Genomic DNA, 18,636 nt, shown 5'->3' on the forward strand with positions numbered 1-18,636 from the left:
ATTCTTCTCTGAACCCCTCCACTGTGAGTTGTAGACAATACTGAATTAGATGAACCCAATGATGTATATAGCAACTCCCACTGTTCCTAAAACTTTCTAGTCCTGTAGTAATGCCTCCCCCCCTTTCCCCTTTTTTGTAAGTGATAATTGGACCTCTTAGGTTCTGTAACTGGAATATCCAGTCTCCCTTCAATAATAATAATCATTATCATTATTTATACCCCACCCATCTGACTGGGTTGTCCCAGACAGACCATCTCTATTTGTTTCAAGAACTCCAGCAAGCTACTTTCCACTTTTGTCTGGTAAAACATGGGTCTACATTTCAGACAACCTCTGTCTACTCCAGCTGTGTTTGGAGTAGGGTGCAGGTGTGGCTACTCAAGTGCCTTCTTGATCACTGTTTTTAGCATAACAGTTCCATTTCGGCTTCCAGGACTGTGTCTGATCTCCTCATAGAAATTGATTTAAAAATAAATGCTGAGGTTTTGACACATGCATTTTGTAAACAGAAAGGCATTTTTTGTTGTTGCCCACCCTAATGCATTCCCTGCTTACATGGCTTCCCAAAATCAGATGGCAAAAAGAGATGTCTTCCTGACAGCCTCCCTTGTGCCTTACAATAGAAACCAAGTGAAGCTTTATTAGTAAAATCATCTTATTTTAAAGTCCTCTTATTCTTCTGAGGCCACTGTACACACTGAGGTTTAGTGTAAGGTGTTCAGTTAATGGAGGAACCCATCCAGTTCAAGCAGTCAAGGTTAAACCCCATATTTGCTTATGTGGTACTGGCCATCTTGTTACTGTCATGCCCCTTTCCTATTTTAGTCAATGCCATTTTTTATTTTATTTTTATTTTAAATGGCAGCTGTGATGAGACTCACTGGCTGTTCTAACAGCAATGCTGGAAAATGTTAGCAATTTTCACTGTTTTTGCTGCATGTCTTTTACCAGGTAAAATTAATGTCATCAGTTCCTCTTTTTGTGCACACTTCTGTGTGTATGTGTGCACACACAAACACACATATATAATGAGCGAGAGAAAGAACACAGGTAACCCTTCAGGCTGCATACTGTATTAGGAATAGATATGCATTTTATTCCTTTCTTCTTTGCATCAAAAAGTGGCTTTCTGAGCTGGTGGAATACAAGAACAGCTGTAGCAGAAAAATGAGAAATGGTCCTAATATAGCAAGATTTGGGGGGATGCATCATCAAGTGAGAAAAGCCTTCCATTGAACGTCCCCCTAGTGCTAAAACCCATAGAAATAGATTGGAAATGACTTCCAGGATTCTTGATCATCTCTAACGCTTTCCACTTTTATCTTTAATACTTTGCTGTTCCTTATCCATAAGAAGCTGCTGGCTTCAGAACTTCACAGGAGACTATTTTCTGCCCAGTCATCCCAGCTCTGCATTACAGGGAAGGGAATGAGCAACAGTGGGGGTGAAAATGTCTTAGCAGAGATGGGCTTCTCGTGAACTCTCCAGTGCTGATTAATTGCCTTTACTTTTTTCCTTCCAGCCCGCGGCCTGGATCACATCGCTGAGAATATCCTGTCGTACCTGGATGCCAAGTCTTTGTGCGCTGTTGAGCTGGTGTGCAAGGAATGGTACCGAGTGACATCTGACGGCATGCTTTGGAAGAAGCTGATTGAGAGAATGGTCCGGACAGACTCGCTGTGGAGGGGTTTGGCAGAGCGGAGAGGATGGTGAGAGCATCTTTCATGCATCTTTTCCCTTGCTCAGTGAGGGAGTAGGTGCTGGTAATTTACGACTTACGGTGGTATGGTTTTTAAATAGTATGGGGCTATATTCAATGTAACGCTAAAGAGATCAATCCATCAGTGCAAGAATTTCTACTTCTCTGATGGAACGATCTTCCACCGCCTCCCATCACCCACTGTTCTGTGGGTTCTCCAGACCCTCCAGAACAGATTTGGGGATGGCATGGGAAAGGTCCCATTGTGCTAACAGGAATCCCTGCACTGACTTCGCCTAGCAAAACAAGTAAATTGAAAATAGCTGTAGGTCATCAGTATGACAGCTCATTTTATCTGAAAATTGAAGATTGTCTTTTAAATCATACCATTCAGTCTTTGTTTTTTCTGAGGCCGTTTTTTGGGGAGTATATATTATTTCCTAACTTGGGGCAGGTAGGCACTTTCCCTTGATCCGAAAGCAGAATCTAGTAATTTAGTTCTACCTCCATCTTTTTTCTTTGCAACGACTTTAGTCTGTCTCTCTCTCTCTCTCTCTCTACACACACACACACACACACACACACGGGCTTACATTTTTTTCTTTTGCTGCTGGTTTAGCAGCAGATGTGCTGGAAAGGCCCTCCAACCCCCTGTATAAAGGGAAGAGGTGCAAAGCCTTGCTGGGTGGGAGGTAGCAGGGCTGCCAGTGCCAGATCTGGACCATCAGCCAAGTCCAGAGTCCGGGGTGGTCACTTTGTTTCACCTCAACCCTCCACCTAGTTATGGCCCTTCTTTTGGGTGGGTGAACAAGCAACATAAGTCTGTGTAACATACGGTATCCTTCCCTCCCGTTACTTAGAGCAGTTTTTGATAAATTAATTCATTAGACTTTCAGAAGTTTACATACTCGCTGTACAACTAAAGTAGGTGCATTTTACATGTTATGAATGTGTTAGGTCACTTTTGTTTTCCTCAGCAGATTTTCACAATTAGAGACCTGTTTTATCTTTAGCCATAAAGCCAAGAGTACAAACCACTGAGGGCAAGCATGCAGAAATTCAGATAGATTAGTTAATCAGACGGAATAGTTTTTTCTATTATGCAAGACTTTCTCCAAGTCTAGAGCTGCTCTGTTAACATTTCATTAGATGCTTCGCTCTCTTGGGTAATCCCCTTAATACATAATTTTCTATCCAAGGAGCCTCCCTCGTATATTGTCTGTGAGGAAATGGGTATGAATATTTCATAAACAAGACAAAGGTGACAGCTAAGGCATTTTAGGCTGCTATTAAAACAAAAATTAAAAATAAGGCCAGAAACTTGCCAAGTGCAAATTCTATTAAGGGCTTTGGCACTAGAAATATGTTACAGTTTAATAGATTATGAGCGCAGAAAAAAATGTTTGTGTAATGCTTTCAGCGCTTCAAAAAATACCTAAAATACAGTTCTGTATTTAGTATTGATTTCTAGAGGTACCCAGATTACTTTCCCATGGCAGAATTAACAACAAGCAAGCCACAGACATTACTTTTTCCGCTTCAGAATCTGTAGTGAGCAAAACTGACTTCTGACTGGAGATCTTGGTGGGTCATAGTTAACATGTCAAACAGCACACTGACAAAACGTCTAGGCAATAATGTGAATGTGCTACTTCCAACATCTTCAGGATGCCTTCATAGAGTTCTCTTCCAGGGAGATGAATGATGCCTACTCATAAGATAGAAAATGGGGAATGAGTAGCTTCTGGTACCTTCTTGGCTAACAGTTCAGCATTGGGGTTCCTTTTCTCATTAGGTACACAAATCTGCTAGTTTGCAGGGGGTACCATTGCTTACTTACAAGGTGTTGCTGAGCTACACACACAATTAGGGAAGGTTTGCAAAGCTAGACATTCTTGTAGGCAAAGCATTATACCTGCCATATTTTAAAACGTGGGAGATTTGTTCGAGCTTAGTTTTTCCAGAAACGTGTGTTTGAAATGTATGTATTTTTCCCCTTGTATCACACTGCTCATTATTTTTATTAGTCATTTTGTTGATTCAAATCACTCTTCCGAAGTAGGGTTTACCTTGCACGTGCCCAGGGCACCTCACTCAAAAGGAAACTTCTCAGCGTATATTTTCAGATTTGTGGCAAGGAAGGAATGCATAGAAAAAACCTGTCGGAAGTAATGCAACAGTGAAAGGGGGAGCAGAGAGCTGGCCTAGGCTAAATGCCATGCCTCACATGCCAGGATTATACTCGGAGGATTTGTGCCCATTTCTGCTTCACAAGGAATGTTGCCAGGCAGAAGAGTTGTTAGTACGCCCATGGTGGGGTTTACTAGCTTTCGCACAGTGTTAGGTGGCTCCTTAACTTTAGGATGAGGAATTTTTAAAAATTTACACAGCATGAAGTGATTGCCGTTCACTGGGTTTCCCTCCCTTTCTCTGGCAAAAATGTGCATTCCGTGACCAGGCTAAGTTGAGGAAGAAGCCAATGCAGTTTACTCAGAAGATTAGAGGAGCAGTAAAATGCTATTGCTGATACTATGAATTGCTTAATTTCTTTTTGTTTTGGAGCAATTAGAATGTGGGGAACATGCGGAGTTCCTCTCCTATTGTCACTCTCCTTTGAAGGAGCCTTTTATCTATCCACCTTTACTTTCAAAAGGGCCATATATTTATTTAGATGCCTGCTGTTTTATGAATTGCCACATGTCTAAAGGCAATAGTATTATGATGCAGACTCTACAGCATCCCTTTTAAATCTGGTCTAGTCATCCATTTTCATCTACCAAACCTAAGAGCTCTACAAGTCTCTCTCGCAAATCCTTGAATGAAATAGCCATGGCTAAATGAGCAATGCTGCTTTTCTTCCTTCCTTCCTATCTTTTAGGGGACAGTATCTTTTTAAGAATAAGCTGCCCGATGGGATAGCCCCTCCCAACTCCTTCTACAGAGCACTTTATCCCAAAATTATACAGGATATAGAGGTAAGAGCCAGAAAAAAGGCTATGCAATTGTATGTGAAACCCTCATCTGAGCTCCTTTGTTGTGTGTGAAACAATTCAAATTTCCTTCACAGATGCCAGCCAGTTATAGCTTGCTACTGCATCTATATTAGAATGAAAGAAAAGCTGAATGTGATAGTGTGTACATATTTGTACACATTTTCCCTCTGAGTCCTGTTATAAAAAAAACAATTTAGTAGTCTGTCTTTAAGACACTTAGGGATCATATGTACCAGATCCATTGAAATTTGGTCTCTCCTTCTTTGAAGGCAGTTGAATGTTCAGGCACTTGGATTATACCATCTTACCACAATTAAATCCCAGTGTATTATACCATTTCAGTTCAACTTCCATGATTACACTGAATTAAATTTGGCAACCTTTCCATTGACAAAGCATCTCACAGTGTCACATTTGTGATCAAGGGGTGTGCAAAGTTCATCACAGTAAGTCTTACCAACTCAAACAACTGTTGGAGCTTCTTGAAGTGTCACTGAGACCAAATCAAGGCAACCTGCATTTTTTACAGTACCCACTGTTGACCTTAATTCTGGAGAAGCTGTTCCAAAGAAAAGAACTGCGGCCAGTTCAGCATTCTTGAAGATCACTGAAGGGACAGATACCTGTGGAGCCAACAGTGTGGGGGAAGGGAGTAAACCTACCTAATGGACAGTCAACACAAGGGGAAATAACATACCGGGTTGTATCCAATGTTAGCCCTACTCAGAGTAGACACACTGAAATGAATGGAACTAATTAGCCATGCCCACTAATTTCAGCTATATTCTAGATATCTGGTGCATTTGCTTTCTTTGTAATAACTAGAATCCTCTTAGAGGGATTTGAAACTTTATGGAAGCTAGGGATTGGGAAGGTGGCAGGGAGAAGGGCTTGTCCCTTTTCCTTCTAGCTTGCTCTGGGACTATCTAATGATAAATGATTTCAGCATAAAAGATGCTTCTGTTGTCCCAGGAGTCTAGCAGGCTTTATTGGTGCAAAATTTCCATGATGTTTGTTCCACACTTTATAATTGTTTCTCTCTCCCCCAGACAATAGAATCAAACTGGCGGTGTGGAAGGCACAGTTTACAGCGAATCCACTGCCGAAGTGAAACAAGCAAAGGGGTTTATTGTTTACAATATGATGATCAGAAGATAGTAAGTGGCCTCCGAGACAATACCATCAAGGTGAGAGCTCCCCAGGGGGCAATGATTGAACACAAAATCCATTCCCCAGAAGAATGCAGGTGTAACTTCATTTAGGAGGACTAATGCAAGAGAGAAACTGAGAAAGATGAGGTTAATCCTTGTCTTCCTTTCCCTCCCCTCATGCTCCCCATCAAGTCTGACTATGAATTGCATTGGTTTTCCTCCCTTTCTTCCAAACAAGGAGGATAAATCTATATTATCTGTTTCATTTTCTTGCATTCTGTTCAGTGCTAGCCACATTATTGGTCCTTCAGTAATTAAAGTCTTCCTGTTCCCTAATGAGAAGGGTAAAGACTATGTTCATATTAAAAACAGAGATATTAAGGATAGTTTATATTGCTCCAAAGTGCCTGTGGAATACAAAGTGCACTGTGTGCCACTTAGAAGAAGTTCTGCTCGCCTTAGTAAATAAAATGCTGTGTTACAGAAAAACAAAAGAGCCAGTCTAGCAATACAGTCTGTTTACCTTGTGGTGAAATCCCAAATGTGTGCCCTTTTTGCCTTCCTAGATTTGGGACAAGAATACGCTAGAATGCAAGAGGGTTCTGACTGGACACACAGGGTCAGTCCTTTGCCTCCAGTACGATGAGCGGGTGATCATCACTGGATCATCGGATTCCACTGTCAGGTAGCTATTTATTTATTGAGAATGTTTATATCCCGCCTTTCTAACAAATACAGGCTTCCAAGGCAGTTTACCCCATAATTAAAACAATCCATTTTAGTGAAAAAATATATAAAAGGCAGAGAATAGAGCCAACAGTCAATAAGAAAAAAAAATTAAACAGAAAGCAGTTAACCAACCAGATACCTCTAAAAGCTTTTGAAAATTAAGCCTAAAAGTTAACAGTTTGCATGCAGTGTTAAACCGTAGTTTGGAATAAATTATGTTGAGATTGGGGGATTACTGGTATATGCTGAGTGTCTTGGCTACCATGCTACTCCCTATGGTCAAGAAGAGGTTTCAAGCAAGAAGGGTGGATTTGCTCCACAAGCCCTATTCAAATTCTGCCCTCAAAACAGAGATGGTGGAAGGCATGCACAAGGAATGGAAGGCTGTTTTCTGTAGGTTTTTGTAAAAATAGCGTTCAGAGTCAGCAATTTAAACCCTTGATTCCAGGGTTATCAGCACACACACACACACCTGTCCTTGGGAAAAGATAGCTGTCAGCACATTTTCTTGTGCATACAGATTCTGCTTGCATGAAATATCCAATTAAACTGTGTTTCGTTTAGCAGGAATATTTTAAATTCCTTAATGCCAGCCCTTAATATATTATACAAGGCTTCAGCAGGACCAAAGGACGATTTCAAATTGTGGATGCTACATGACATTTTTTATTGCTCCGGGATTGTTCAAGTGCTGTGGCCTAGAATAATAATAATTTTAAAAAAACAGAAGAAAGAGCAACATATTTGGTTCAGTGGTAATTCTGTGCTGGGAGTAAATGACCCATTTTGAAAGCTTTGCTGATTTGGAGTGTGTTAATATGGATTATTTGAAAGCTAAGATGAGTGAAATGTGCTGAGGAAGGACCTGGGTTGGGGAGTAGGGATGGAACACAGAAGCCCCCTGCCTTTTGATAAATTTTGCCCTTGTTCTTTTTAGACATGATTTTGAAAACAAAGGTGGAAGCGCTCTGCGAACCGTAAATTCTATACTAGTTTAGATGTTGCATTACACCCACAAGCACAGAAACTCAGCACATGCAGCAGAAGATTTCAGTCCTCAGATCTTCTTTCCTGTTAAATCCTTTGTTTTTGAGGTTTTTGCTTTTTCTTACTCTGTTTGGACATTACAGTGTTAACTTTTGTATGTTGGACTCCGTAGCTGTGCTGTTGACTAAACCCAAAGGAGGACTGTTTGCTTCAAATTGCAGCCAAGCCCAAGATTCACAGTGTGACACTGAGCAAATTACATGTTTTTTCATTTTCAGTTCCCCATCTGTAAAATGGATATAATAATGTCCTACCACACAAAGTTGCCAGGAGGAAGAATTAGATTCTATTTGAAATACTATTTGAATTTACCAAATTAGGCGGACAGACTTACTTATTTAGCACATCTTTTACAGGAATGTTTGGCAGTTTTTATACCGATGGAATCCTATTTCCCCCTTCTGCTTAATAACCCTGAAACATATCTCTCCTCCCCATCCCTACTTTTCTCTCTTCTGCCACAAATTCCAGAGTGTGGGATGTAAATACGGGTGAGATGCTGAACACCCTGATCCATCATTGCGAAGCAGTACTGCACCTACGTTTTAATAATGGCATGATGGTGACATGCTCCAAAGATCGGTCCATTGCCGTGTGGGACATGGCCTCCCCAACAGACATCACACTACGAAGGGTACTGGTTGGACACAGGGCAGCTGTCAATGTGGTCGACTTTGATGACAAATACATTGTATCAGCATCGGGGGACAGAACTATTAAGGTGCAAACCATGAAGTCATGATGACATTGGACATTTATTTTATTTATTTCTTTTTCGCAGTGCATTTATACTACCTTTCCTATGCTGCCTTCATTAGGAGGGCATGGTTTCCTTCTTCACACACACTTTGATTCTCATCATCCTGCTGTTAGTGTAGATGGGGCTGAGAGAGTGAGTGACTGGCTCAAGGCCATCCTTTTAGTTTTATGCCTGAGTGGGAATGTGATCCAGAGCCTCATAGTCTTTAATCCAACACTCAGACCATTTCACCACACTGTCTCCCATCAACAATCTATGACTCTCTCATAAACATCCCTATCCATTATTTCTTTCTGTATGTACTTGTGTCTCTCTTACAGGTCTGGAACACAAGTACCTGTGAGTTTGTGCGTACCTTGAATGGCCACAAGCGAGGTATTGCATGTCTACAGTACAGAGACAGACTAGTAGTGAGTGGTTCATCAGATAATACAATCAGGTAAGAAACCCAACTGTTACTTGGACAGCATGCTGCCTCTCTCAGAGCCAGACCATACATTACACATCAATGTTTGCAGTCTTCTCAAATGGCCGTTTTTTCACAAAATGCCAATTTGAGACAAAGCAGTGGTGAAGGTGTACTTAAACATGTTCTTGTCTGTTCCCATTCCAAATCCCCTGCTCCAGCACCTTTTCGTTTAAAAAGAAGCAGTCAGTATTAGACTATTGTTGCATGCAATTGTAATGTGCTCCTTAGCACATCCTCCTGCCCTCTACTTATTAAACAGAGAATGTACTGCTTCTGATTGCAGGTGAAGGATTGCACTTCTGAATTCTCCCCCACTTACAAAACACAATGAGCTTTTTTCTTTTAAAAGCAAACAAACAAACTGGTATAGCAGATAGAGGCCTGTTCCTGTGCCTTTGTCCTGTTTTTTAAAAAAATAAAATAAAATTGGGGGAAGATTGTTCGTTATTATTTTGGTTAAATATAGGGGAGTACAGTGGTACCTCTGGTTACAAACGTAATTCGTTCCGGAGGTCCATTTTTAATCTGAGGTACCACTTTAGCTAATGGGGCCTCCCACTGCCACCGCGCGATTTCTGTTCTCATCCTGAGGTAAAGTTCTTAATCCGAGGTACTACTTCCGGGTTAGCGGAGTCTGTACCCCAAAGTGTTTGTAACACGAGGTACCACTGTATTCAGGACAGGTATCCCTCACCTGCAGTTTGAAGTGATGTGGCTCACACTAGCCCTTCAGGATTATACCATTTTACTCTGTGGTATATGTAAACCAGGCCTCATTGTTACTAAATAAGGTTTTAAAAAGGCAGGGGGTGCCATATACCTAGAAATGTCAAGATCCGCCAAAAATCTGAGTTCAAAATGAATTCAATATATATTTATTTAATTCACATAATACAGCTCAATTAAATATTTGAGGTCTTGCCAAGGGTATTTTAGAAAGAGCAGTCATAAGGAACCAAGAAAGGAGGCTAATGCACAAATTTGGGGAAGTGCTTTGGATTCAAGAGAAAGAAACCATGAAGCAACACTTCTGTCCTAGTTTTTTGTCATTTTCAACTTTTTCTCTTTAGCTACCAGGAAAAGAAATTTCCCAGCTCTGTAGAATTTTCAAAAAACAAAAGTCTTCACCCTATTCCATGTATTCTTAAAATGGCCACAGCCCTGACAGCAGAGTAAAATGTTCTAAAATGCTTCTGTAAGAAGGCAAAGCTTTTGTTGTTGCATCAGTTTTCCAGAGTTTAAAGCTTCCAAATCATCAATGAGCAAAGATAATCCATTTATAGTACTACATAGTTTTATTTTGCATAAATATTTATCTCCTTTTTAACACAGCTGCTATTTAGATTTTTATATTCTGCACAAGCTAAAAGCAAACAGTAATAATTGTTTAACTTCTCAAAATGTAATATGTGAAAGAACTGGCATGGACTGTTATAAACCCTTTATGGTTTGTGTCTCAGCTTAGAAGAGTTGGATTTGCAACAAGAGGTTTTTATAATCCAACCCCAAAACAGTGCTGGGGTTTTGCCAACCAAGTTTTTCTCATGGTGCTTAGCCTCAGGCACCATTTGTAACAGGTGTCCTGGACTCATGGAGTCTGCTTGCTGTCCCTTGGTTGGAAACGCTCCAAGCAGTGATGCATTCCATAATACAAAGAACTGTGTGTTTTTGCAGAGGATTTAATTTGACAGTTTTTAGTGGGCAAAGTATAATAATATCATTGAAAGCCATTGATTGGTCAGAAATGAGCAAATAGGAAGTACAGTGGTACCCCGTGTTACGCACGTGATCCATTCCGGATCGCGCTGCGTAACACGGGTGTGCTTAACATGAATGCCCCCCCCAAAAAAAAAACAAGAAACCCAGAAGTTCGTGCGACTTCTGGGTCACGGAGAACTGTAAGTCGAACGTACGCAACACGGAGCATACGCCACTCGAGGTATGACTACTGTCTTCTTGTACCACATCCTTACTCATTTAAAGCTATACTTGTTCTTTTTGTGAACTATGGTGATGAGTTGCCTCTATAGCCATGAGCTGCTTCATGGTTCAATCCTCTTGTCAATGCAAATATTTGTGCACTTGCTTAAAGGGTTTCTTCCATTCATGTGCTCTTCTTTGCTGCAAGAAATAAAGTGTCAGCCCAATCCTCATTCTTTTTTAATCAAAAGCTTTGGTCACAGCCAGTGGTCAGCAAACTTACCACGCCACGGGCCGGTGTCTCCAGCACCGATCGCGCGGAGGGTGGGGGAGCACACACGCATACGCATGCACACACGCTGTATTTGGTGCACTCCTGGGTCGGAGGAGCACCGGAAATAGCTTGTACACATGTGCACGAGCCTCTTCCGACCCAGATGTGCACCGGAAATACACTTGCGCATGCGCACAAGCTATTTCCGGTGCTCCTCTGACCCAGAAGTGGACAGAGTGCCGGTAAGAGCGGGCAGCAGGGGTTGCCGCGGGCCGGATAAACAAGTTTGGGGACCCCTGGTCATAGCGGTTTGAGCACCGACTCACATGGACAGTGCATTGACAATCTGCTTTTTAAATTGTCCTCAGCAACAACTCAAGCAAGACAAAAGTTGCCATACTCCTAAAGCTATACAGTTTAGTGAGTGTGCAGATATTTAAGAAATGGGTAAGGGATCCCTCTTAATCAGACCAACAGAGCTCACTCAAATGATTGGTATCATCTTTCCTCATCCGTTGTGCATAATTCTCCAGGTCCAAGGTCAAATGTATGGAATCACTGTGTGTCCAAATAAAGATACAAAACAAAGAAACAGTTCCTTTCATTAAGGGACTTAAGAGGCTGGTAATTGACTAGTGTAGCTTTAGAGAAAGCTAGTTACTGAAGGTAATTGCAGTAACATGAGTAATGAAAGCAAACAAGTCAGGGTACTGCAGCAGACAATTTAAATGAGAGACATGGGGAATTGTAAGGGGACAATTGAAGCCATTAACCAATTATCACCTTCACTCAACAGCTGCATTCTAAACGCCTTGTAAAGATCAAGATTTTTGCAGATAACAGGATGGCTTTGCTTGAGGGGGGGAAACAGGGCACACATACATTTGCGGGGTTGGGGTGCCTTCATGGTATGGGTAAACAAAAGATAAGACCAGGCACCCCCAAACTCGGCCCTCCAGATGTTTTGGGACTACAACTCCCATCATCCCTAGCTAACAGGACCAGTGGTCAGGGATGATGGGAATTGTAGTCCCAAAACATCTGGAGGGCCGAGTTTGGGGGTGCCTGGATAAGACAAACTGTGTTTTGAGAGAAATTTGAGTTTAAATGTCATGAACTTGGAACCAGCACTCTACTGTCTGCCGCTTCCATAAGAAATAGCAACATCAAAGAAAAATCTACAAAGCACACAATTTGGAAAGCACAAACATCGACAGTAATCCAAACAGGAAATAGTTAAACTCTGCAGAGCTTGGAAAAGCAACCACAAATACTACACATAGTAATAACCAACAAATATAAATGTCAATATGGTAATAAATTTAAAGAGGAATACAATTACTTTTATGCTTACACTGAATAAAATCCTTGTGCTGGAATTTTTGCAGTAGTTGGCAACATAACTCAGCAGAATGCAGGTTAGGTACACAGTTGGCCCACAAGTTCCCAAAGACCAGTTTTCAAAACTGGCTTGGGGTGGCTGTTTCTCCCATCCTCCTCTCCTGTATTTTCAGTGTAGAGTGTAAACCACCTGAGCACAAACTCTCTTTTGTGTTCTGTACAGCAATTCAGTGGGTAATCACAAAAGGTTTAGCGTCGACACTGTAGAATGAAGTAGGATTATTTCAAATAGCAACTGTAACCAATAGATGGGAAACCCACTTTGTGATATTGTCGTTCCTATTTAATTGTAGCTCGGATGAACAAGCATAGGGCCCAGCAAAACCATCATGACAAAAAATTATGTAAATGGCTTCACAAATTATCGTGCAGTTTTCTTCTGGAGGTGATAGGGGGTGACTCTGTTTAAATTTGCCTATATCAGGGTAGACAACCTAAGACCCAGGGGCTGGATGCGGCCCAATCACCTACTAAATTTGGCCACGGAGAGTCCAGGAATCAGCGTGTTTTTACATGTGTAGAATGTGTGCTTTTATTTTAAATGCATCTCTGGGTTATTTGTGGGGCATAGGAATTCGTTCATATTTTTTTTTCAAAATGTAGTCCAGCCCACCACAGGGTCTGAGGGACAGTGGACCGGCTCACAGCTGAAAAAGGTTGCTAACCCCTGGCCTACCGGTATATCATGTGCGCTTTCCACACAGAAAAGTGTAATTCATACCATAAAAGTGTAATTCATACCATACATTTAGGGCACTATGATAGCACTTTAAACAGTCATGACAGTCTCCTAACAAATACCCATATTTAGTGCATTTGGTAAACTGTTTTCAGAGGTTACCAAGATGGGTTGAGAAGTGGCAGGTTTTTTCTAAGAAGCTAACATTTCAGATGCAATGTGAAGGAAATATGTTTCTGGTAACCACCTGATTTTCTTCTATAGCAAAGCCAGGTCACAGGAAGGATTTAATTTTTCTGCAACAAGCAATCTTATCTCTTCAAGTTAACACAGAACCCTATCTCCATGCTATCTATAATTTGTTGTCTCTTATGTAGCCCAAACAACATTCAGGCAGTAATTCAGAGACAACACTACTACTCATAAATGTAAAGTATTGGAAATGAAAATAGTAGAGTTTCACATTGAAATTTGTAATTTTCTAGATACAAAATGTGAATTTAGGAAGAAATTGGGAGATTCTTCAGGGTTCTCCCGTTCCTGGATAAATAGGCAGGTTCAATTTGCAATTTGTATTTCCAAAACTTTTTTCTGAGGCAGTTGCATAATGATGGTTTGCCTTGTCTTCTAGGTTATGGGACATTGAATGTGGGGCATGTTTGCGGGTTCTGGAAGGCCACGAAGAGCTGGTGAGATGTATTCGCTTCGATACCAAGAGGATAGTCAGCGGAGCCTATGATGGGTGAGAATTTATTATTAATTTATTAATTAAATTTCTATCCTGCCTTCCATCCAAGGATCATAGAGCAGTTTACAAATTTAGTGGGGAAATAGATATGTCTAGAGTCTTTCTCCCACCCCCCCAAACTGACTGTTTCCCTGAAGGCTAGAAAATTAGAAATGCCTTACTCAGACAGATCCAGTGCTTCACTGAGCGAGTAAAGGTAAAGGTAAAGGGACCCCTGACCTTTAGGTCCAGTCGCAAACAACTCTGGGGTTGCGGCGCTCATCTCGTGTTACTGGCCGAGGGAGCCGGTGTACAGCTTCCGGGTTTTTAACCTGTATGCAATTCGGATTTTTAGAAGAAAGAGAGAATCAGTTTTCCCCATTCAGCATTACAAATATAAAATACAAGAAGAACAGATACCAGTAGTATTTAAAAGAGGAGATATTAAAATACATTGCAGGTTTTGCAAAAACAACCACTTATAGTAGCAATCAAATTTGCTTTCCTGCTGGCCTCATTTGGATAAGTGGAAGGTAGAATTTGCTTATAAAAGTCCCATTAACAGGACCTAAAATAAATGACATGCTTGGTGAGGTAAACACTACTTGGATTCACCAAATTATACATGTTATTACTATTACTGAAGTCATATCACAGTACAATACAGTGTAACATTTATCATCCCTTCCATTATAATTGATTTCACCTCTTTAGTTTTAACTTATCTTTATGTTAACCATACACTTCCCATTAAGATCTGTTATCTTTATATCAACCATACTACCTCCAGCCAACAAGAGAAAACAGCAAAGCCAAGTTGCAAGAACAGATGCGCATCTATTTTTTTCTCCATGAAGTAGATTTATCAGCTGAGATGGATTAATAACTCAGTTTTTAAATATCATGTAGTGCTCGCTCTTTCTTTTTAATGAAACCCCGGTTCTTCCTTCTTTTTCGTACCACCAGGAAAATTAAGGTGTGGGATCTAGTAGCTGCCCTGGACCCCCGTGCCCCTGCTGGAACCCTCTGCCTGCGTACTCTTGTGGTAAGAGCTTTTGATTGATCTCGGGTGGGAGTGAATATATTTACCCAGTATTAATACATAATAAAACTTCACCTGGATTGTCAAATGAGAGTTAGACTAAAATATGCTTCGCCTTAGCCATGCCACCAAATCTAATCCATTAAAGAATGCTGCTTTTGAGTAAGCTTGCATCATATGCAAAAGAAGTCCTAATATAGGTTTGTCTTGAATTTGACTTGCCTTAAAACGATGCCTTAAAGTGGAGAATAAGCAGAATACAAAGACTCTAATGGTGGCATTGAGCTTGTCTGCTCTGTGGCAAATGTGCCCATTGTTGTAGCAATGCTATCATGCTTTTTCCAAACTAATTCGCACGGTATAGTCCAGCTCAACTCCTTCTGCCTGATACATATCTAAATACAGTTGTGCTGCTTTATAGAGAACATAGGACCCAGAGGATAAGTGAAGAAGCAGCCACCTTGTTTCGTTGTTCTGATCCTAGAGGACCAAATATATGAAGTGGTGTAGAATTCATTAAGCCTTAATGAGGTGCTGGGGGAGTCAGTGCTCATTACCCCTGAGTGACTATGTTCACACTTCAGCTGAGACTGACTTGTGAATCCTGCTGCTCGTGGCTAAACCACCACTGTAAACAAACCCTAAGATTTCACTGCCTCATTAAAGTTGTGTCTGATACTCTTACCTTCAAAAGGGTGAGCAGAAACATGCAAGTTTTAGGAGACTGCAAACTGGGGAAATGTAACATTTGCTGTTTTGCTGCATCTCCTCAGGGTCTGAAATTAAACCTGTCTCTGCAATGAATGCAGCACAGTGTATGCTGTTTTATTCTCAATTTCCAGATAATAAGAGGAAAGGCCACATAATAAATACTCATTTCACATAGGAGAGTAAGAAGTGGCTCTGCTGGATCAGAACAATGAGTTGTCTAGTCCAGCATCCTGTTTTCAGCCAGTCAGATTGGACTAGAATGGGCGCAAATGGAACAAAAAGCAACAGCTAACTTTTCTAAGTGCACTCCTCCATCAAGTATTCCCAGCCTCTGGTATTTAGAGGTTGAACATGAGTGCAAACCTTTTCCTGATTTTTTCACAGAAATGGTTTGTTAGGTAATGAAAGGACTGCTTGTTTGTGCAGTTGGTTCTTTAGGAGGAGGTGTGTACTTCTGTATTAAAACCTCACATTTCTGCAATCAGAAGCGTACAGCAACTCTTAATGCTTCTGAATTTGACTTGTCTCCCTTTCCCCATCCAGGAGCACTCCGGCAGAGTTTTCCGGCTCCAGTTTGACGAATTTCAAATAGTTAGCAGCTCGCATGATGACACCATCCTCATCTGGGACTTCCTGAATGATCCAGCTAACCAAGCAGAATCTAACCGCTCCCCTTCCAGAACATACACTTACATCTCCAGATAAATAGCACTACACTGTACCTCACACTTGCACAGGTAAAAAAAAGAACACATTAAGGTAGCAGGTAGGCTGCATGGTGGATAGACATGATTTGTGAATGGAGGTTTTGTTGGTTCCTTAACTGAGAGTATTACTGAAAGCCACTGCAGATAAAGGGAAGGAGGGTAACAAGGGCGGTTCTGTCCTTTGGCTTCTCAGAACTTCCTTGCCTGTAGGAGCATTAGGAAGAAATGGCCGTGTAACTGCAGTGGACCAAGAATGAATTTAAGGGAGGCAGGTAAATGAGCACAAGCTGAGGAGAGAACAAAACTGAAGTTTGTAATGAAGAACCACTTCTTCTCTCTACTCTAGCACTCTACCTGGGAGGTGCAATTTTCCTACCTCAGCTAAGGAGCAGAAACAAGTGATCAGGAAACAGGAAGGAATGTTGTGAACTTTTGTGAGGTTCCTCAAGTGCTCATCCGTCACCAGTACTTTTGAAAGATCAGAGTACTCCATCCAGTTTCCTGGGCACTCCAATCAGCTCCTTGCCACTTCTCAGCACTCCTGCCACCTGCAACAGAAACAATGTGGAGGTGCTGTCATGGTCTCTCCCCAACATAATTTGGGTTTTCCCTCTTTGCCGCCACCACCTGTCCTACAAGATGAACGTTTAAAATAACTTGGGAAACAGATCACATACACACATACCAGTCTAGATGTATCCATTTTGAAAAATCTAGATTGCCTATAATCATCCTTTGATGGTTTATAAAATTTCATTAGCAAAAATGTGGGTGACAAATAGTTCTTGTCTTTTCTTTTCTTTCCTAGGACTCATCTAAGCTGCGATATTTAAATTACCTGCCAATGCCAGGGCAAAAGAATTATCCACATAACAGATATAACTGAAGAGAGAGGCTCTCAGACACACTTCTGGAACCAAGTCAGCATGTGGTTGATCTCGGACACGGTCTTCTCAGCACAGCTGACTGCTCAAGTGCTGCTATATCAGAAGATTCCTTTTATCTTTCCTGAATGACTGATGTGTTACACCTCCCCTCTTCACACTCTTCTCCCTCCCATCTCCTCTCTTGTCCTGAGTGCAGATGTCCTATAAATATATTTAACATGTTGCCAGAATTTCTTGCTTCGCTCTTAAGCAGAAAAATCCTTGCCACCATTCGTTCCCATGGGAGAATCACCATTGTGATGTGTTGGTAGGTGGGGAACAGCAGGCTGATGCCTCTACCTTTGGGGACTTGTGATAAGGACGCATCTACTTTTTTGTAGATGGGCCTTGGACTTTAAAGGAGGGCCAACTTGATGCCAAATGAAGGCCCCGGTGGCCAGAAACCAGTCGGGAGATAATGATGGAAGTCTAAATAATTTCAGCTAAGCCCTCTGCAGTTAGTCACTTGTCTGAAATGTTGATCCGGCAGATGCCAGTAAATGAAAGGTGAAGCTTTCTTCTGCCAAAGTCTAATATTACTTAAGAGGTGAGAATTGCTGGTGACAACATTGGTGATGGGCAGTATTTCTGCTATCAAAGTATATGAATATATTTCCATGTTCTTCTTTCTTCCCTCCCCACATGGTGCAGTATTGCACCTCTGCTCCCCCCCCTCTGAAGAAGAGTATGGTATCAACAGTAGCAACTATCCTACTCCCTCAGCACTAAGTGAACAGCCTAGGACTTCAGACTTTTCCTGTTAACCTGATTGTGTCATTATTCGTTGGCTGGCATTTGTGCTTTGTTGCCATACTCTGTTGGAAGGGAACTCCTGAAAGAATGGGAGATTGTGATGACTCCACTTCTTAGTCTGTAAGCTGCAAGGTCATTTTGTGGTGGAAGGGATAATAGTAGAGGAGAACAGTGGAGGGGTCTTAGCTAGGGACAGAAAAGACCAAAAGCATACCTGTCCTATGGTACTACATAACCCCTATGCCACCTTAGGAAACACTTAGAATAACCCTCCATCATTGTGTGGGAATAGCATAACACTTGGCCAAGATTTAAATTTGGAAGTTAGGGGGAAAGAGCTTCACTTTTATGCTGCTAAGCAGGTCCCCTCTGTGGCCTGCCTCCTCTTCATTCACTTGGGAGTAGCAATTTCCCCACGGTGAAGTTTGGTATTTGCCATGGCGGGCTCAGAAAGTCAGTGGAAACTAAGAATAAATGGGCAGCTGGTTCTGTCCTGTAGTTCTCTACACTGGTTCAAAAGTGATAGTTTCGTGCAAGTGCTCTGCCTTGCTCATGGATTCTCAGCCTGCGTATCCAGGGCTGCATTAGCACCAAAGGCATAGTCAGAGGTATTTGTTCTCTTGAGGTAGGGATAAACATGCTGAT

General features: G+C 41.4%; 2 protein-coding genes across 10 annotated transcripts in view; both read left to right on the plus strand.

Moving 5' to 3' along the window:
• Positions 1-17,426, plus strand: part of BTRC (beta-transducin repeat containing E3 ubiquitin protein ligase) — a 129,451-nt gene extending 112,025 nt beyond the window's left edge. For all 9 annotated transcript variants that reach the window (XM_033149825.1, XM_033149823.1, XM_033149826.1 and 6 more), the window contains 10 exons: positions 1,526-1,712; positions 4,581-4,677; positions 5,745-5,882; positions 6,413-6,531; positions 8,094-8,343; positions 8,703-8,821; positions 13,757-13,867; positions 14,819-14,897; positions 16,149-16,342; positions 17,121-17,426. In XM_033149825.1, coding sequence (XP_033005716.1) covers positions 1,526-1,712; positions 4,581-4,677; positions 5,745-5,882; positions 6,413-6,531; positions 8,094-8,343; positions 8,703-8,821; positions 13,757-13,867; positions 14,819-14,897; positions 16,149-16,310 — 1,262 coding nt within the window. In that variant the 3' untranslated portion in view covers positions 16,311-16,342; positions 17,121-17,426. The remainder of the gene's footprint in view (positions 1-1,525; positions 1,713-4,580; positions 4,678-5,744; positions 5,883-6,412; positions 6,532-8,093; positions 8,344-8,702; positions 8,822-13,756; positions 13,868-14,818; positions 14,898-16,148; positions 16,343-17,120) is intronic.
• Positions 17,427-17,637: 211 nt separating this feature from the next.
• Positions 17,638-18,636, plus strand: part of LOC117047076 (solute carrier family 2, facilitated glucose transporter member 9-like) — a 36,029-nt gene continuing 35,030 nt past the window's right edge. Inside the window, exon 1 of the mRNA XM_033149834.1 lies at positions 17,638-17,785. The gene's annotated coding sequence lies outside the window, so the exon portion shown is untranslated. The remainder of the gene's footprint in view (positions 17,786-18,636) is intronic.

This window comes from Lacerta agilis, chromosome 5, assembly GCF_009819535.1.
Source record: "Lacerta agilis isolate rLacAgi1 chromosome 5, rLacAgi1.pri, whole genome shotgun sequence".
NCBI classification, from domain to species: Eukaryota; Metazoa; Chordata; class Lepidosauria; order Squamata; family Lacertidae; genus Lacerta; species Lacerta agilis.